Source organism: Symphodus melops (genome assembly GCF_947650265.1).
Source record: "Symphodus melops genome assembly, chromosome: 5".
In the NCBI taxonomy this organism is placed as follows: Eukaryota; Metazoa; Chordata; class Actinopteri; order Labriformes; family Labridae; genus Symphodus; species Symphodus melops.
Window position 1 is genome coordinate 12732182 of NC_136695.1, and position 16545 is coordinate 12748726.

The following is a 16545-nucleotide window of genomic DNA, read 5'->3' on the forward strand; positions in this document are numbered from 1 at the left end:
CTCACTGGACTTTAAATGCATTTTCTTTCATGCACCCATTGTACATTTTGTGTTCTTTTATTATTCTTTATATTTGAATTTTTTAAAAATTCTATTTTATATTGGTAATTACTTTTCATATTTTATTTTATCAAAGTACTTTTAAGTTTAAGTACGTTATATATTGTATAGTCTCCTCACTCTTGCACCAGAGTCAATAGGAATCAGCGGAGAGCGAGCAACTATGTCGGTATTTTGTGCATCTTATAATTGCAATAATTTTTGCAGTACTGATAACAAATCGCCTGAAGTTAAATTGAACAATAATTTCGGTTATTTTAAAATCTCTCCCTGCCTTCAGACATACTCACATACAAACGTTTTACAAGTTATTAATAAATACAAACGTGAACGCTCACTGTGTGTCCCGAAAGCCTATTATAAATACAACGTTTACATTATAAACGCATCTGCTTTAAATTCAAATCGAATGTAAATACAATGTAAGTCACTATGTTTCCAGTGCCACCTAGTGGTTAACCAAACGAAATACCATTAATGACTCCAGCAGAGACAAACAGTTAATGGTTTGATTTCCAGAATAATAAATAGAACAATTTATTTGTGGTTTTCTGCAATGATAAAACATATATAGCGTCTACATGTATTGGGTCTCAAGCTGCACCATCCAGTTAAAGTGCAGTTTGACAAGTTGACCAGTAGATGGTAGTAACATGTTAAAAGCTGTCATGTCTGGCGGAAATGACACAGAAGAAGAAACATGTTCTTCTGTCGCTGTTTAATGACGTGTGGTACCCTGTGACCGTGAGCTGTTCGGCATGTTGGAGAGAGTGGCATCGTGCTGATAACAAACATGTTGAATATATCCGCTTTAGTGCACAGTCTGAGATCTTCTTTACTACACATTGAAAGCAGACTGCTGCAGGTGGTGCTGCAGGACAGACAGCTGGGTGAGTCTGATCACCGTGACAAGCTCTATAAACAAACACAGATAGTGTGTGGTGTATCTTTGTTGTTTGACCTTTTTCTTTAGTCTGGGCGCTCTCAACTTTTTAACGAGGCTTAAACACGTTGATGACTTTTTTTTTTATCCCCTTTGTGTAGCTCCAGCGCTTGCATTGAATGGCCCCAGCCTGCTTCCTCAGCCCGACAGGGAGGCGGAGCTGGAGGAGAGTCAGGAGCAGCACCCTGCTCTTTTGGACAGCATCCTGTGGATGGCAGCACCTAAGAAGAGACGCACTATAGAAGTCAACCGCACCAGGAGGAGAGCTGAAGAAAAACTAATTAAAGTCAAGGTACAGTGGTTAGAGTCAACAAAGGAGCAGGTTCAACATTTCCACCTGTTTGTGTTCACTGAATATCAGGGATTTGTAAAGGATCGCAGACCCCACCTCTAACTGACCGTGGGACATTTCAGCTCAATGGCATTTTGAAAATTAAATGCTTTAATTTATAGTATCAAGCAGAAATGGCTCGTCATGATTGTAGTCATATTTCTGCTCTTGTACAAGTCATAAAGATTCTTTACCAACTCTTTTACATAAAAAACAAAGTGGTTGCTATAAAACTGTTAGTAACAAGGCGCATCAATGGTTTAGTAGAATCATTGGTGATATGGTATCATTTAAATCCTCTGTTAGAGACAGTGTTTCAGTTACACTGTCCGACTCACAGTCTCTGTCTTCTCTCGCAGACCAACATTGAGCCGTGTCCAGAATGTGGCCACATGAAGCAGAAGCACATCCTGTGCGGCTTCTGTTATGAAAAGGTTTGCAGGGAGACCGCTCTGATTCGTCAGCAGATGAATGCGATGGAAGGTGGCCCGCTGAGGACTCCCAGTGTGGAGACCGTCGTAGTGTATGAGGGCGAGACGCCAAACCAACAGGACAAAGACAAGAGGATCGTAGAGAGGGCCAGGAAGAGGCCTGCATGGTTCAGCTACTGATGTAACATGTATACAGTGTGACGCGTACTTTTTTCACTTCTCTCTGTGTAGACAATGTGGTTCATCCTCATAAAGATTTATGGCTCACACAACAAAAGTCACTGAAGTTGTAGCTGTCAGACATCATGGATTATTTTTTTGTAATTTACTTAAAGGTAGCCAAGTAATATTATTGACTGAGAGAAATGTACTTTAATTAAAGTGTTTGACAATAAATGTATTATATGACAGTAGGATCTTTGTGTCTTTGCTTTGTTAACACTTAAAGACAATGTTTCCGTTAAATGAATCTTTATTTCTTTCAACTTTGAAGGATTTTTTGGTTGAAGGTTCTTCCATGATAGGGTGTAGAAAACAATAGTACATAGTGATGTATTGTGCTGTAAATATATCTGCATTATAGGGAAGGTAACGAGTGTCTTCACATTCCTCCTGTTTTTAAACCTGTTTTGGTCTGATGCATAAAATGCATGACAACTACATAAGTCAAAATACAGACTTATCTGTTTGACACTTATTTAAAACTCAGTAGTCTAAGATTGTAAACCCGGCTGCAACTGATCATCCAGCTAAATTCATGACTGTCCTGTATAATTGTGAAGGATGAACACATTTCTGCTTTCAAAGAGAGGACACATTTTTTCAGTGTTTTCAAAGCAATGGCTATTAATCAGGACTTCTCATCAAACTGGGGTCATGTTCACGGGCTCTTGTGTTTCAGGAACAGACTGTTTCTTCTGGTGTTGAGTCCAGCATATCTTCCACTGCCTCAGTCACATCATCCCACGCCCTCTGAACCAGTTTGACCCTCAAAGTTTGAGCAGATGTGGGATTTCTTTCTTTCTCTTTCTTAAAAATTCGTCACAAACAACTTTTGTGTCTTACTGTGATACACGCACAGTTTGGGGTGATTGAATTGGATTTTGAATTGAATTCAGTGATAATTCTGTCAGCTGTTTCCCTCCCGTGACACATGGTCTAAGTGAGAAACATCTGAGGAGTGTGGATGATTTTTTTTTCTTTGGTGAACTCTGTATCAATGTCATTCAGACAGATTAGTCATTTAATAACTATCAACACAGAGGCAACTGCAGTGTAAGGGCAGCTAATAGTGCCCCTCAACTCAGACAGACAAGCACACAATCAAATCTTACTCAGTGTCAGGTGTAACACTCAATTATGCAAATATGACTCAAGTAACTGGAGGCTTCACTTTGTACCACGAGAGACCCAGGATAACACGTGTAAGTTCAAAAAATGAAATAAGTGAGCGGTCAGATTTCGCTTTCATCTGGGTCCATGTCTCATGTCATGGAAAAAAAATAACTGAAGCTCATTTTCAAGTGAAACCAACCTTCAGGATGCCTGGAGTGATTACATTCACAACATTCACAACAAAGTGATGCAGAGGGGTATAAATAGAAACAAGACTGGCTATTTAAGACTCACTATTTAAGACTCACCTCTCAGACTACTTGGTACACAGGATTTGATGAATCTTTGAGTCCGTATCCCTTTAGTTTCATACAGGGCTTCTTCTTCTTTCTTTTTTTAAGGATTTTAAGGGTGGATTGAAAACACTGAGATTTTCTTTTTCACACTTACACCATGCACTGTGTGAGCAGAGGAGGCTGCTACCTGGTGAACTCTTACTGTGATCTTCAAGAGGACAACCAGTGGAAGAAGGAGAGCTATGAAGCATGCTGGCTCAGCCTGGTCCTTGAAACAAGACCACAATACAGGTAGGTTGTAATTATTATAATACAAATAGGTTGTTCTTTTTACAAAATGTAATGTTCCCCTACACACATAGACTACTGAATATTGCATTATGTAATATTAAACATTGTAAAATATGTAGATATTTATGACATAGTAAGCAGGTAGGTGCAGAAAGAAGCAACAGGATAGCGAGAAAAGAACAAAGCAGCACATGTTCTTGTTATGTATTTACTGTCCATACATGACATTGAACTGCTGTAATATTAGTCGGTATAACCACAGCGATTCACATACAGACTCATACTGACCACTCATCTCATTGCAGGTATTTTTCTTGTGCACTGAGAGCAGTGAAGCAGAAATTATGACCCAATCCTCAAGTCTATGGGCAGTTTAAAATACTTATGAAACAGATATAAGGATCACAGCACCACTCTACCACTCAAGAGGGGATTAAAGGTAATTCATCCAATGTGTAATGTGTTCCAGGCTGACTCTGTCAGAAACCAACAGCATTCAAAGAGAGAGCTACAAGCAGCAACAGGTGGTCCACTTCATGGTGCAGAGGACTCCGAGCCAGATTCTGAGGCTGGGCAGCGACAGCAAAGCCATGACAGAGCATCAGCTTCCCCTCTTCAACACCAGCAGAGGACCGAGCACCTTAGGCAGCTCAGAACAACAATCCTTCGTGTGGGGGAAGGAGGCTAAACAGGAAGAGGCTGCCACGAACCAAGATCTCAGCAAGCCACGGAGGGTGAACTTCAGAGCCTCGAGCCTGATGTCCTCACCGAGGGAATCTTCTGAGCGTGTGCAGAGGAGGGTGTGAAGAGAGGAGAGAGGAGATAGGAGCGGCTGTTCAGAAAATATGACAAAAGCCTTTGTTAGTTTGATTTGCATGCTGGTGGTACGAGCTATCTTCACCACTGCTTTAGGGGAGAATGATTCCCAGTTGATATACGTAATGCGTGTTGTTTTTATGCATTACAAATTCTGCTCAGTGACTTCCTATTTTCACTTTCAAAAAAAAAAAATCTCTTTATTTTTAAAAAAATCTTTTTCCAAATCTTACAAAACTGGAAATTATGCAGAATCTATAACATTTATAAAAACAAACTAGTAGAAAAATCAAGTTAATTGATTTCCTAACAAGGCTTCATTTAACCGTGTACAAACCTATTTTGCTTCCCTCATATTATCATCCACTGTAGTTTATAATACTACTACAATGGATAGCATCAGATCTTTGAGTATTCCTATATTGCATGCATGCGTTAAAAACATCCACACAGCTGGTATATTTAACAAATACACAATTCAAGTTCATAAATTCAATGGCTGCTCCTACGTGTAAAAGAATCTCACAGAGAAAAGATCAATTAGTTAACTTGTTGGTTAAAACAGTCGAGATTCAAAGAGGAGTAAAAACACAGCCTGGAAATCAAGTATTTGAACAAACATTTATTGAGAGGGTTTTACTAAGTGGTCAGCGTCAGCACATTTCAATATTTATATCCAGCATTTATTGACCAAGGTATGATCAAATCAAAAACATAACAGTCTGGTAACCTTATGCAGATGCTACAGCTTTAGTTGAAGTGGGAAGGAAAAGGGTAGGGGCGCTATTCCTCACCACTGTTACCTTGCTGAATGTTGCTAAGTGCTGTGCTCACAGGGGATTCACGTGAATCCCTGCAAATAATGTCACAAAAAGTCTTTACTGCTCTGCTTTGTAAAGTGTCTTCAGATAACAGTTGTTATGAATTGGCACTACACAAATAAAGACGGACTGATACCACCTGACTGTTTTTCTGTTGTTAAATTGTGGTACTGCTTCTGCACCTAAAGTCCCATCACATGCACTCACAGAGTCCTGTTTCCCTGGTAGCCCTAACACTTAAACAAAGACTTCAAATGTAAATACAGAGACTCAGTATCTTCAGACTCATACACTGTACAGAGAGTTATTGTAGATGAGGGAAAGCAATGGACAAACATGCTGGTAAAAATGGATAATACCTCATAGACATCCCGATACATAACAACACATCATTATGAACATGGTCAGAATACTCAGTGGAAAGACTTCAGTGACTTTTCCACTAAAATATTCCGGACAATAGACTGTATTCCTGGCTTTTCCCCACATAGTAGCATTTATGATGAGAAGGAGTTTGTTTTCTGAAGATGATGAGAGTCCCATCACAATAACATCAGTTATTGAAGCCCTAAATTCTTTCCCAAGGTGTAGGCATACAACATCTGCTGTAATTTAGTGCAGTAAGAGAGAGTGAGTTAAAGTAACACACATTATCCAACATTTGGACCTTTATGTATTTTACTTTAGCTTTGAATTCATGTCATTTGGATATAATCTGGATGATCCCAATGAATTTTCCTCATGTTTCAAGCAGCTCATTGACAGTACATTTTAATGGCGTTTAGGGGATTGTGAGCTCATGGAAGTAGATATTTCAGTGTGCTTGAAATATCCCTACTTTTTAAACCTGATAAAGGCAGGGACTTTCAGATGCTGGACTGTTTTTGTTGAGATCGCCTCTTTTGTGTTTTAGCAACATCCCTTTTTGAGTAAAGATAATGAAGAGTGAATAATACATGCATTTCCATTCCCAACCCACATACTTAAACATTCTTCAAAGTCAAAGGAAAAACTAAAGCTTTTATTTGTCTTTTTAGTTACTTTGTATGAGACTGTATTTTCCCTCCCAATAAAGCTTCCTCGGCTCTCTTGTGTTTCTGGACAGTGACCTGCAGCTGCCAGTACTTGAGGTAAACCCACATCAGGCTTCCGTTCTTTCTCTTGTCCATATTCAAGAGGTCCGCACAGTGCTTATCTCGCTTAAAAATGTCCTTCAGATCAGACTCTAGATCCAATTCTGAACTGAGGGGGTCTTTGATGGCCTTTAGCAGCATGTTTTTCTCCATCTCTAGCCGTTGATCTCGAGGTTGGATCAGGGAGCAGTAGGCATTTTGACGCTCCAAAAGCTGAGCCTCCAGCTCTTTCAGAGTGGCTGAGGCTCGATGGTACCAGTTGGTCTCTCGCTCCAGGGCTTGATGCAGCAAAGCCCCTGCAGCTCCAGACTTCGCAGTCTTTTGTTTCTCTTCTTCTAAAGCCTCACGCTCCTTGTAAGGGAGAAGACAGTGTTTTAAAGTATGATAAAGAACGGCTTATTCGTGCTCAATAACAGTGGATGAGAGCGAAGGCTTTTACCTGCTGTAACTGTTTCCGTTCCTCCATCAGGTTCTGGCTTTGTGAGACAAGTGCCTGCTTGTAACCCTTCACCCTCTGTCTCTCCTTCTCCAGCTCCAACTCTAGCAAAGCTGCTGCCCTGCGCCTTTCTGTCAGCGTCTCACGGTACTTCTCCTCCATCTTGTTTTTTATTGTGGACACATCGCTATCATACTGGGCTTTCACCTTTTGGATCTCCCTCTGAGATTCCTTTGTCCAGATCCAGCCTAAGATCAGAGTGGAAGGCAAGACACAGGATAAAATTACATTTATAACCTACACTTTGATTTACTCATGTTATTCTTCACTCAGCAGGGTAAATGCTTTGAAAAATATGCAGTATTTAATAGTCTTGGACACACAGCACATGAAATAAAACCAATGTCTTGATTTAGGGTATGATATAAAATAAATGTGTCTATCTTGTCTTGCATTCATTCTTATAGAGCAAAACGATGATGTATAATATCTGCAAATCAGAGAATGAAATATGATTGCTGCAGTAAACGTACATTTTGTAACTCAACATGTACAGTTTGTAGGGTGTCCTTGGCTATATAAGCAAAACCTATGTGCAGGTGTACTCCGTTACCTCATCAGCAAACACTGTCACATCTCCTTATGTAACTTACGAAAGGCTGCCAGTCCCAGCATGGGGACCAGAAGGGCGTAGTTCCATTGGTTCCCATCCCCAGCCCCCGCCCCCCTTCCTCTTTGGTCTGGTTGGATATTCCATCTGGGGGGATCATTCAAGTTGTTCATAGGGGCTGCTGTAAAACACACACACACACACACACACACACACACACACACACACACACACACACACACACACACACACACAAGTCAGATGAAAACAGCAGTCTGTAAACACTGAAACTGCAGCAAGCACAAGTCTAGATGTTATAAACAATAACAGCCATAGAGCCTATATACACACGTAGGTAAGTCATGCTCACAGCCTGTTGTTTCAGAACACAAAGGGTGTCCTAGGACTCTGTGGATTTGTACTTAGCAACACAAAAATGTCTGAACACCTGATCATTACTAAATTAGGAAACTAAAAATAAACCTTTTAAAAGTATACCATCCTCACTTAAGAGATGTTTCACATTACCCGATGATAAAGTCTTATTATTATTATTATTTATTGTGTGCAGATGGTATGCATTTATCAAGTCCCTGCATCAGGCAGGAAAAAAACATGTCTCTGAAGTTTTGACAGTCAAGCTAACCACAAACACTGCTAGCTATGAGCTAACATGCTAGCTAACAGTTTTTGCTTGATGGCGAATGCTCGCAACAGTATTTAATACAAACATGAGACGGGAAGAAAGAGCTGCATAGGTCCGACTACAAGACCCTCTATATCTGTTAAATATATGGTGCTATGTCTCACCTTGAATGAAAAGTCTAGGTCACTTATACATTTGTTCCTGCACACCCAGCTTACACAATTTATTACGCTCCAGCAGTCAATCCATGCCGATGTAGGGTGATTCATAAAACAGTCTTATATAAAACACCAACAATGACAATTATTTATAATTAATGATGTTCTATTTGCTGACTTTGTTATTTATAAAAGCATACTTTACCTTATTAATAACCATTGTGAATATTTTTACAATATTTTATAATGTGTAATTTAAATGACACCCCCATTTTTTGTAAGTTGGTGTGGTCCAGTGAAATGGTAAACGTGATCCTCCTCCGTCCTCTCAGAATCGTTCCTCCTTCTGGCAACATGGCGAGTGTCCGTGCGGCTTCCCGTCTCCTCTCCAAGAGGGTCCTATCTAAAACAAAATCAGTGAGTTGTCATAATTACATTGTAATACACATATCATCTGCATGATGTCTTGTATTGTGAGTCTGTGTGCTGTTTAAAAGTAAAAAACGAAGAGTTGCTGGTTTCGTAACTGGCAGACTGTGACGTAATCTCCTGTGTTATGTAGCATGTTTCAATGTGACACCAACAAGAACACATTGATATACTGTGTATTCACCATGTAACATATAGCTACACCATCCCTGTGTGTGTGTGGTTTTTAAAATATGGATTAACGTTTTCTGTAAAATGTGGGCACAGTTGTGGTTTGTGACTTATTAATATCAGTTTCCTCTGTTGTCCTTGTGGAAAAGCTGCTACATGTTAGCATCTACAGAGCTGATAAATGCTGCTATGATATCACCACATGTAATCACAGGAATAACCAAGCACAAGTGACCTGTAATGTTTGCACCGAGGTCAATTAATAAGGACATATTGCGTTGTTTAAATATATTATCACTTCAGAAATAGAAGAATCAAAGTGTGTTCACTGTAGGTAAGCAGCCTTGATTAATATAACTCATCTGAGGAAGGTGAAGCATTAGTTTAATTTCTTCAATCATATAATGTTTTTTTCTTTTGTTCCCAGGTCCATGCTGCTGCAGTTCAGGGCTCCAGGAACTTTCACTTCTCGATCTATGGCAAGAAAAATGCCAGCGTGTCAAATGATGTAAGTGAAATTATATCTGCTCTCATGTGTAGATATCAGGTTTTTGTATTAGCAGAAAACATGCATCATAGGATACAGAACAGTATCTGTAAACATGCATATTTTTGAAGTTTCATGTGAACAATTGCCTCAAAAACTTGATTGTAAGTCTAACAGGAATGTAACTGTTTTGCGTTGTTCAGATCTCAACTCAGTACCCTGTAGTGGATCATGAGTTTGATGCAGTGGTGGTTGGAGCCGGAGGAGCCGGACTTAGGGCAGCCTTTGGCCTGTCAGAGGCTGGATTCAACACCGCTTGCATCACCAAACTCTTCCCCACCAGATCTCACACAGTTGCTGCACAGGTATAACAACACTTTTACTTTTTTTTGGTTTCTTAACAGCATTTAACCAGCCTCGAGTTCTTTTTCTAAACTCTTACTGCCATTTTTAACAACAAGTCCATCGTTTGGCTTACTGGACATGAATGCTTTTTCTAAGAATGCTCTTTGTTTATATTGACCTGGGTCGCAGGGTGGGATCAATGCAGCTCTGGGCAACATGGAAGAGGATGACTGGAGGTGGCATTTCTATGACACAGTGAAGGGATCTGATTGGCTCGGAGACCAGGACGCTATCCACTACATGACTGAGCAGGCTCCTGCAGCCGTCGTAGAGGTAGGCTCAACTTTTAACACTTGATCATTGTCAAATGAATTTCTTTTAGTCACAATGCAATTATATTTCAGACAAATAGTGACACCATTTAAAGAGCACTGGGGTGATTACTGAAATGTATGACACGACTGTAACCCTCAGCTTCATTTTTCTGTGCCTCTTTCCTAGCTGGAGAATTTTGGCATGCCATTCAGCCGCACTGAAGATGGAAAGATCTACCAGAGAGCCTTTGGAGGGCAGAGTCTCAAGTACGGGAAAGGGGGCCAGGCTCATCGCTGCTGTTGTGTTGCAGACAGGACTGGACACTCACTGCTGCATACACTTTATGGAAGGGTACGTGAACACAATATCCTACTTTTTCAGTCCACAGACGAACCAAGAAATCAGAGCTTCAAACCACATGTCACACTGTGTTTCACGTGTCCCTCTCCCCTTCTGTTTATTTAGTCCCTTCGTTACGACACCAGTTACTTCGTGGAGTACTTTGCCCTGGACTTGCTTATGGAGGATGGAGAATGTAAAGGAGTGATTGCGCTCTGTATGGAGGACGGCTCTATTCACCGTTTCAGAGCCAAGAATACCGTCATCGCAACCGGGTAGGCGACATACACGCTCACTGCCTGCAAATTCAGAGGAAATAAACACCAAAGAAATTAACAACTACAAAGATTCACGGACATTTCCTCAAGTCTGAAAGTGAAACCGAGATGATGATGAAGTGGTTGAATCTGTCCTTCCAGGGGTTATGGAAGAACCTATTTCAGCTGCACATCTGCCCACACCAGTACAGGAGATGGAAATGCAATGGTAACCAGAGCTGGCCTGCCCTGCCAGGATTTGGAGTTTGTACAGTTCCATCCCACTGGTGAGGAAAAGAAACTTATTAACTTATTAAACCTAAGGTAGAACATAAATGTGTTTTCAAAGACAGGTGGTCGACTGCTCTGCTGAAGCTTCATGCATTATTGAAAAGCATGTTTATATTGAGACTTACTATCAAATAGGACCAGGAGCGATTTTCTAGCACTATACACATTCTGCTTTTATCCAGTGGTCAGTAATGTTCTCATTAAGCTTATATAAATAATCTTTCCAAAAAAAAGAGGAAAAACTGAGCAATGTGAGCACCAAGTATTTCTTGATAATTTAACTTCTGCATTCCTGCGTGGTTAGTCCCTTACCTCTCTAGATGTGCTGTTTGTTTTTGGACTGGTGCAAGAGTCGGAAGGACCAATTCTCCAATAATAGACCTCACTTGCATAAAGTGTTCATCCTTAGCTACAGGCGCCGCCCCTGTGGGACATTTGACACCGGACTCCACAGTTATGCTCAACACAGCTGCATCATGTGACCTGTGGGAGGTCACCAAAGGCTAACCTAGAGTGATATATGGGTGACAAGTTCTGAAAAGATCTGTTTACATGAACACAGAAAACCTTGAAAAACAAATGAAGTTCCACGATTAGGATTGTGATACTCGCCTGTTAAAGCGCCTCCAGTAGTTCGATAACTTCATCATTATCGAGATGACTGCGAGAGTTCGAAACATTGACCAGTGGGCGGTGAGAGCAGGAAGTCGTGTTTGTGTAAAAGAGAGATGACAGGAGCGCTTCGAGTGCCCTTGAACCACCATTCACAGTCACCAAAGATGTGCACAGGTGAAGGCATGCAACCTTTTTTTTCTGTCCTCTAGGACATCATGAACACACTCCAAAAATCAATACAGACTAGAAGAACAACATTAAAGTACTGGATTTAAGTTAATCCCATTCAATCAATTTGCACAGAAAATAATACCTGAATATTCAGTATGAAAAGGTTCAGAGATTTATTTAAATAAATCACGTTATACCAAAAACCGAAAAGAAGACCAAACATTTTTTTTGGTCTTTTGTTTATTCTCCACTTTTTTAATGGTTGTTTATATCCTGCAGCAAGTGCAGCGAGCTCTGTATGAATGGAACTTAATTGAGTCTTTTTCTTTTTTTGGCTCATCCATTGGATGAATAGGAGAGTAAAGTAAAACAATGAGTATACAACTCAACACACTTATCACAGGACAGTTTATATAATGTCCATAAAAACCCCAAGTGAGTGTTTTATAGTGTCGTAACCGTAGAGCTCAGTGGATTTTATGTTACTGATAGTAGAGATATTGTTCTTCATCGTAAAGAGAACTACTCTTTTCTCATAGTTTATTATTGAACTATCCCTTTATTCCTATTATTCAGTCATCAGCATTTAGAGCCAAAGGCATAAAAAGCCCTTTTATAGAAGAGTCTAAATATTCATTACAAGTTGCCATGGTAACCCAGAAGAATAATTTGGCCTAGGTAAAAGTCATTTAAGTGTGACAACCAGGCTAAAGGTCCATGCACGCTGACTGTGTATTTCAGATGCCTTTTTAGATCAGTAATTTTTATTTTGGTTGTTTTTGTTACACACAGAAGCCATGCGCACACAGTCTGATGTCTCTATTCATTGCAAAAGTTTGCAGTCAAATCAACATGGAATTATTTAGCAATTGAGTTTTTTTTTTTTTTCACTCCTTAAAAAAAGGAAAAATAAAACAAGATCAAGGACAGATTCACCTGATGATAGAGGAGCTACAGAATTATCCGGATCACTTCCAGGTGTATTTCAGGATGTCATTTCCACCAAGCAATTGATCCTGAACAGAATGTTTGAGACAGGGACACCAAAGGCAAAGGCACAAAACAAAACGTGTTAAAAAAAAAAAAGACCCCGTAGAAGATGGATCCTGTTGAGGAAAAAAATCATGCGGGACTAAAGTTTGAAATAAGATTGAGTCAGGAGAGACGAGTGATTTTAAGAACATTCTTTATTACAGGCAAAAACATGGAAATGTGACTTGACAGAAAGGCTTTGGCTCTTAGACTCTATGGTGTGGTCGATGTGTTTGGAGAATGAAAATTCTGAGCGTCAATGTAAAAATGATGGGCGGTGATGGGGAGGTAGAGGGGCCAACAAAACATCAGCATGAAGCAACTAAGGCAGAGAAAGAATGATACTTAAAAGGGGAGCTGGACGATTATAGGCTGAGAATAACGGTGGAAACGTGAGCGAGCGGAAAGCGATGAGAGAGACGCAATCGTGAAGGCAATTCCAGTCATCCTGACTGAACTCACGGCTTTAAACTTATTTCTTTAAACCTAAGCCAATTTTTGGAAAAAACATGGTTTGAGTTTGCATTCCTTCGAGATTAGAGTTGGGAAAACGGCAACACATCTGTTTGGTGTCAACATTTAGTGTTTGCACTAAGTCCCTTTTAAACCCACACATCTTTTTTTTTTTTTTTTTTTCTATTACAGGTATCTATGGAGCTGGTTGTCTGATCACGGAGGGTTGCCGTGGTGAGGGAGGGATCCTCATTAACAGTGAGGGAGAGCGTTTCATGGAGCGCTATGCACCAAACGCCAAAGATCTGGCCTCCAGAGACGTGGTGTCCCGCTCCATGACCATCGAGATTAGAGAGGGCAGGTAATGAAAACACATTTGTGATGAAACTATCAAAACAGCCATTAAATGATTTACACCCTTAAACTTACACAGATAAAAAAAAGAAAGAAACGGAAGCAGCTAACTTTTTTTCTTTTCTTTCTTCTTTCAGAGGTGTAGGTCCAGAGAAGGACCATGTGTACCTGCAGCTCCACCACCTGCCTCCCCAGCAGCTCGCAGCAAGACTGCCTGGTATCTCCGAGACAGCCATGATCTTTGCTGGAGTGGACGTCACTAAAGAGCCCATCCCAGTCCTGCCCACGGTTCATTACAACATGGGGGGAGTACCCACAAACTACAAGGGACAGGTGACAACCACTCTCTGAGTCTGTTGTTGGTAATTCTCCATCAAAAATCCCCCCCCCCCTTAAGATCTGGCATATTTTCTGCATCAGGTGATCACTCATACCAAAGGAGAGGACAAAGTGGTTCCTGGACTCTACGCCTGTGGTGAGGCAGCGTGTGCTAGCGTCCACGGTGCTAACAGGCTGGGTGCTAACTCTCTGCTCGACCTGGTGGTGTTCGGCAGAGCGTGCGCCCTCACCATCGCAGAGGAGAACAAGCCTGGTGAGTTTAACCACAGCACAGTTTGAATTCTGAGGTCTATAAAAGTTTTGATCTGATATCAAATTAGAAAGCGCCTCTTGTTATGGCGTATGGTTTTTTTTTTTAATCCTTTACAAACTGTGCATAACTAACTTCAGTTTTCCTGTTCACATTATCTGCGAAGTGACTGATGATTCTGGTGTTGTGTTTTTACTCCTCAGGAGAGTCTCTGTCCCCTCTGAAGCCCAGTGCTGGAGAGGAGTCAGTGGCCAACCTGGACAAGCTGAGGTTTGCTAACGGAAGCATGAGAACCTCTGAGATCAGGCTCAACATGCAGAAGGTAAGGTCACACCTACCTCATTATATATGACACTGTGCACCTATAGCCTGTACCTGGTCTTTCAGGTCCAGTGATTTGTTTATAAAGACACCCAGAAAACGCCCTTAACAAACACGAATGCTGTGTTTCACAGACCATGCAGGCTCATGCTGCCGTCTTCCGTACCGGCTCTGTTCTGAAGGAGGGATGTGACAAGATGGACGCCATTTACCAGACCATGGAGGAGCTTAAGACCTTTGACAGAGGTACTATATGACACTTTTATGTGCCTGTTTTTGTCCTCTGTCAGACCACTCTGCTTTCTGCCAATGAGCCGTGACTTACAGTGTGTCGGTACTGCTTTCCCTTCCCAGGCATCGTGTGGAACACAGACCTGGTGGAAACACTGGAGCTGCAGAATCTGATGCTGAATGCCGTCCAGACCATCCACTCTGCTGAGCAGAGGAAGGAGAGCAGAGGGGCCCACGCCAGAGAGGACTTCAAGGTCAGTTACTTTAGTTGTTGACATGAATGTGGTTGGTTGTTGTTCTTGCAGTACTTGTGTCTTTTGCTCCTCATATTCCCGTCCTAACCAAGATGAATTGTTCCTGCCATTTGCTCTCAAATGTCCTCATCCTCTCTCTTTCTCTCTTTTTTTTGGTGTCATATAATTGTTTAAAAAAAACAACAACCAAACGTGCACTTTGTCTTGCAGCCAGTTTCTCCTCTGACTGTTTTTCTTAAATATATTCCAGGAACGTGTGGATGAGTATGACTACTCAAAGCCCCTGCAGGGTCAGGAGGCGAAGCCGTACGATGAGCACTGGAGGAAGCACACCATGTCCTATGTTGATCCCAAGACTGGGAAGGTACGATCTCCTGTGTGATATTCAAGTGTTTAAGGCACAATCTTGGAGTTTTGGTAGTAGAGTCGTTATTAGATTGTTAATACATGATGTTTGTCTGAACACAGGTGACCCTGGAGTACCGCCCTGTCATCGATCACTCTCTTGACGAGCAGGACTGTGCCCACGTCCCTCCTGCCATCCGGTCCTACTAAGAAGATCCTCCTACTCCATCTTTCCTTCCTCCTCCCCGCTCTCCTCGCACATCCAGTTTCTTATATTTTCCACTATTTATGGAGCTTTTCTTCCTGTTTTAGAGATGGCATTTTGTGACAAGTTATGCTTATGGCTGCACATGTATCCATCTAGAATAGTTCAATACAAAACTGTCCTGTCTTTACCCTTCTGTTCCTCTCTTTCATGTGTGCTTTGCCTTTTTTTTGTTCAAACTTTCGCAGATGCATTTCGACACGGTTCTTGTTTCCTCTCACTTTGCGTGAGAGGATTTTATAAATATATTGTAATGCATGCAACACAAGTGAGAAACTGTCAGCTTCTCGCACAAAGGACAATAAAATAGAGCGGTTGACGTGTACCACCACGCTTGATGTCCCATGGTGACAACATAGTCTCATAGTCTTGTCTTGCAAAGCCTTCAAAGCTTCTTTAATTATTCCTTCTGTGCTCAAACTCCAAGAAGAGAAGAAGTTGAGGAAGAGATTGAAATTTGAACCACACGTCACAGACACAGAGAGAAGTTATAAGTATGTAAATATTGCCGAAATGTTAAATAAACATGACAAGTTATACTGTACTCTATGTACTTGATGTATGTATGATGTAGTCTTTTCTCACTCACTATTGCCTTCAGTCTTGAATGGTTTTAGCTTCTTGTGATGCTTCATGTGTGCAGTCCAAACGATCACATAAATCATCATTAGGATGTTCCGTGGATAATCAGCTGATAGACGCGATGAAGCCTCAGCAATTTAGAAGTCTTCATTTTGAAATGTCTCCAATTATAACGGTGTGATGAGTGTATCTATTATCCATTCTAACTGTATTGCTTTGAATGCTAATCAGAGATGTTAACTTCCAGTCATGGAAGCTATCTGAGCACTTTTGACTTTTCCTCTGCAAGCTTTGAATTATTCCAAGTCGTGCCCTTGAAGAGAAGTTTCCATACAAACAAAGCTGTGTGTGTGATGGCGTAATAAATGGAAAATCACCACAAACTGGAACAT

The 16545-nt window shown here is 40.9% G+C and overlaps 4 protein-coding genes across 5 annotated transcripts; 3 read left to right on the forward strand and 1 right to left on the reverse strand.

The window, feature by feature from the left end:
- Window positions 1-742: 742 nt before the first annotated feature.
- Window positions 743-2178, forward strand: mrpl32 (mitochondrial ribosomal protein L32). The gene is made up of 3 exons (XM_079343416.1): window positions 743-950; window positions 1105-1295; window positions 1694-2178. Exons 1-3 carry the CDS (start codon window positions 854-856, stop codon window positions 1943-1945), a joined length of 540 nt encoding a protein of 179 aa, XP_079199542.1. The 5' UTR covers window positions 743-853; the 3' UTR covers window positions 1946-2178.
- Window positions 2179-3415: 1237 nt separating this feature from the next.
- Window positions 3416-5462, forward strand: LOC306823860 (uncharacterized protein). The gene is made up of 2 exons (XM_079343737.1): window positions 3416-3687; window positions 4157-5462. The coding sequence occupies exons 1-2, from the start codon at window positions 3554-3556 to the stop codon at window positions 4491-4493; spliced, it is 471 nt and encodes a 156-aa protein (XP_079199863.1). The 5' UTR covers window positions 3416-3553; the 3' UTR covers window positions 4494-5462.
- ccdc127a (coiled-coil domain containing 127a) lies at window positions 5106-8421 on the reverse strand. 2 transcript variants are annotated; one of them, XM_079343733.1, is made up of 4 exons: window positions 8314-8421; window positions 7547-7684; window positions 6897-7141; window positions 5106-6808 (listed from the first exon to the last, which is right to left on the reverse strand). In XM_079343733.1, the coding sequence occupies exons 2-4, from the start codon at window positions 7674-7676 to the stop codon at window positions 6362-6364; spliced, it is 822 nt and encodes a 273-aa protein (XP_079199859.1). In that variant the 5' UTR covers window positions 7677-7684; window positions 8314-8421; the 3' UTR covers window positions 5106-6361. The 2 variants fall into 2 exon arrangements, with proteins under 2 accessions (XP_079199859.1, XP_079199860.1); XM_079343734.1 differs by having other exon boundaries at window positions 7547-7681; window positions 8314-8398.
- A 196-nt stretch (window positions 8422-8617) lies between these two features.
- Window positions 8618-16115, forward strand: sdha (succinate dehydrogenase complex, subunit A, flavoprotein (Fp)). Its single transcript, XM_079343728.1, has 15 exons — window positions 8618-8724; window positions 9335-9415; window positions 9598-9759; window positions 9929-10072; window positions 10241-10405; window positions 10520-10668; window positions 10813-10937; window positions 13405-13573; window positions 13704-13899; window positions 13987-14158; window positions 14359-14477; window positions 14611-14722; window positions 14831-14961; window positions 15212-15325; window positions 15430-16115. The coding sequence occupies exons 1-15, from the start codon at window positions 8662-8664 to the stop codon at window positions 15514-15516; spliced, it is 1989 nt and encodes a 662-aa protein (XP_079199854.1). The 5' UTR covers window positions 8618-8661; the 3' UTR covers window positions 15517-16115.
- The last annotated feature ends 430 nt before the right edge of the window (window positions 16116-16545 follow it).

What these genes read in the sequence shown, in the direction of transcription:
- mrpl32 (XM_079343416.1), top strand. Translation starts at nt 854, where the DNA reads ATGTTGAATATATCCGCTTTAGTGCACAGTCTGAGATCTTCTTTACTA. An exon ending in GCTGCAGGACAGACAGCTGG is followed by an intron (nt 951 to 1,104) that starts GTGAGTCTGATC and finishes CCCTTTGTGTAG; the next exon opens with CTCCAGCGCTTGCATTGAAT. An exon ending in AAAAACTAATTAAAGTCAAG is followed by an intron (nt 1,296 to 1,693) that starts GTACAGTGGTTA and finishes CTTCTCTCGCAG; the next exon opens with ACCAACATTGAGCCGTGTCC.
- LOC306823860 (XM_079343737.1), top strand. Translation starts at nt 3,554, where the DNA reads ATGCACTGTGTGAGCAGAGGAGGCTGCTACCTGGTGAACTCTTACTGT. An exon ending in GAAACAAGACCACAATACAG is followed by an intron (nt 3,688 to 4,156) that starts GTAGGTTGTAAT and finishes AATGTGTTCCAG; the next exon opens with GCTGACTCTGTCAGAAACCA.
- ccdc127a (XM_079343733.1), bottom strand. Translation starts at nt 7,676, where the DNA reads ATGAACAACTTGAATGATCCCCCCAGATGGAATATCCAACCAGACCAA. An exon ending in GCTGGGACTGGCAGCCTTTC is followed by an intron (nt 7,142 to 7,546) that starts GTAAGTTACATA and finishes CTCTGATCTTAG; the next exon opens with GCTGGATCTGGACAAAGGAA. An exon ending in AACGGAAACAGTTACAGCAG is followed by an intron (nt 6,809 to 6,896) that starts GTAAAAGCCTTC and finishes CTCCCTTACAAG; the next exon opens with GAGCGTGAGGCTTTAGAAGA.
- sdha (XM_079343728.1), top strand. Translation starts at nt 8,662, where the DNA reads ATGGCGAGTGTCCGTGCGGCTTCCCGTCTCCTCTCCAAGAGGGTCCTA. An exon ending in CTCCTGCAGCCGTCGTAGAG is followed by an intron (nt 10,073 to 10,240) that starts GTAGGCTCAACT and finishes CCTCTTTCCTAG; the next exon opens with CTGGAGAATTTTGGCATGCC. An exon ending in TCAGGCTCAACATGCAGAAG is followed by an intron (nt 14,478 to 14,610) that starts GTAAGGTCACAC and finishes TGTGTTTCACAG; the next exon opens with ACCATGCAGGCTCATGCTGC.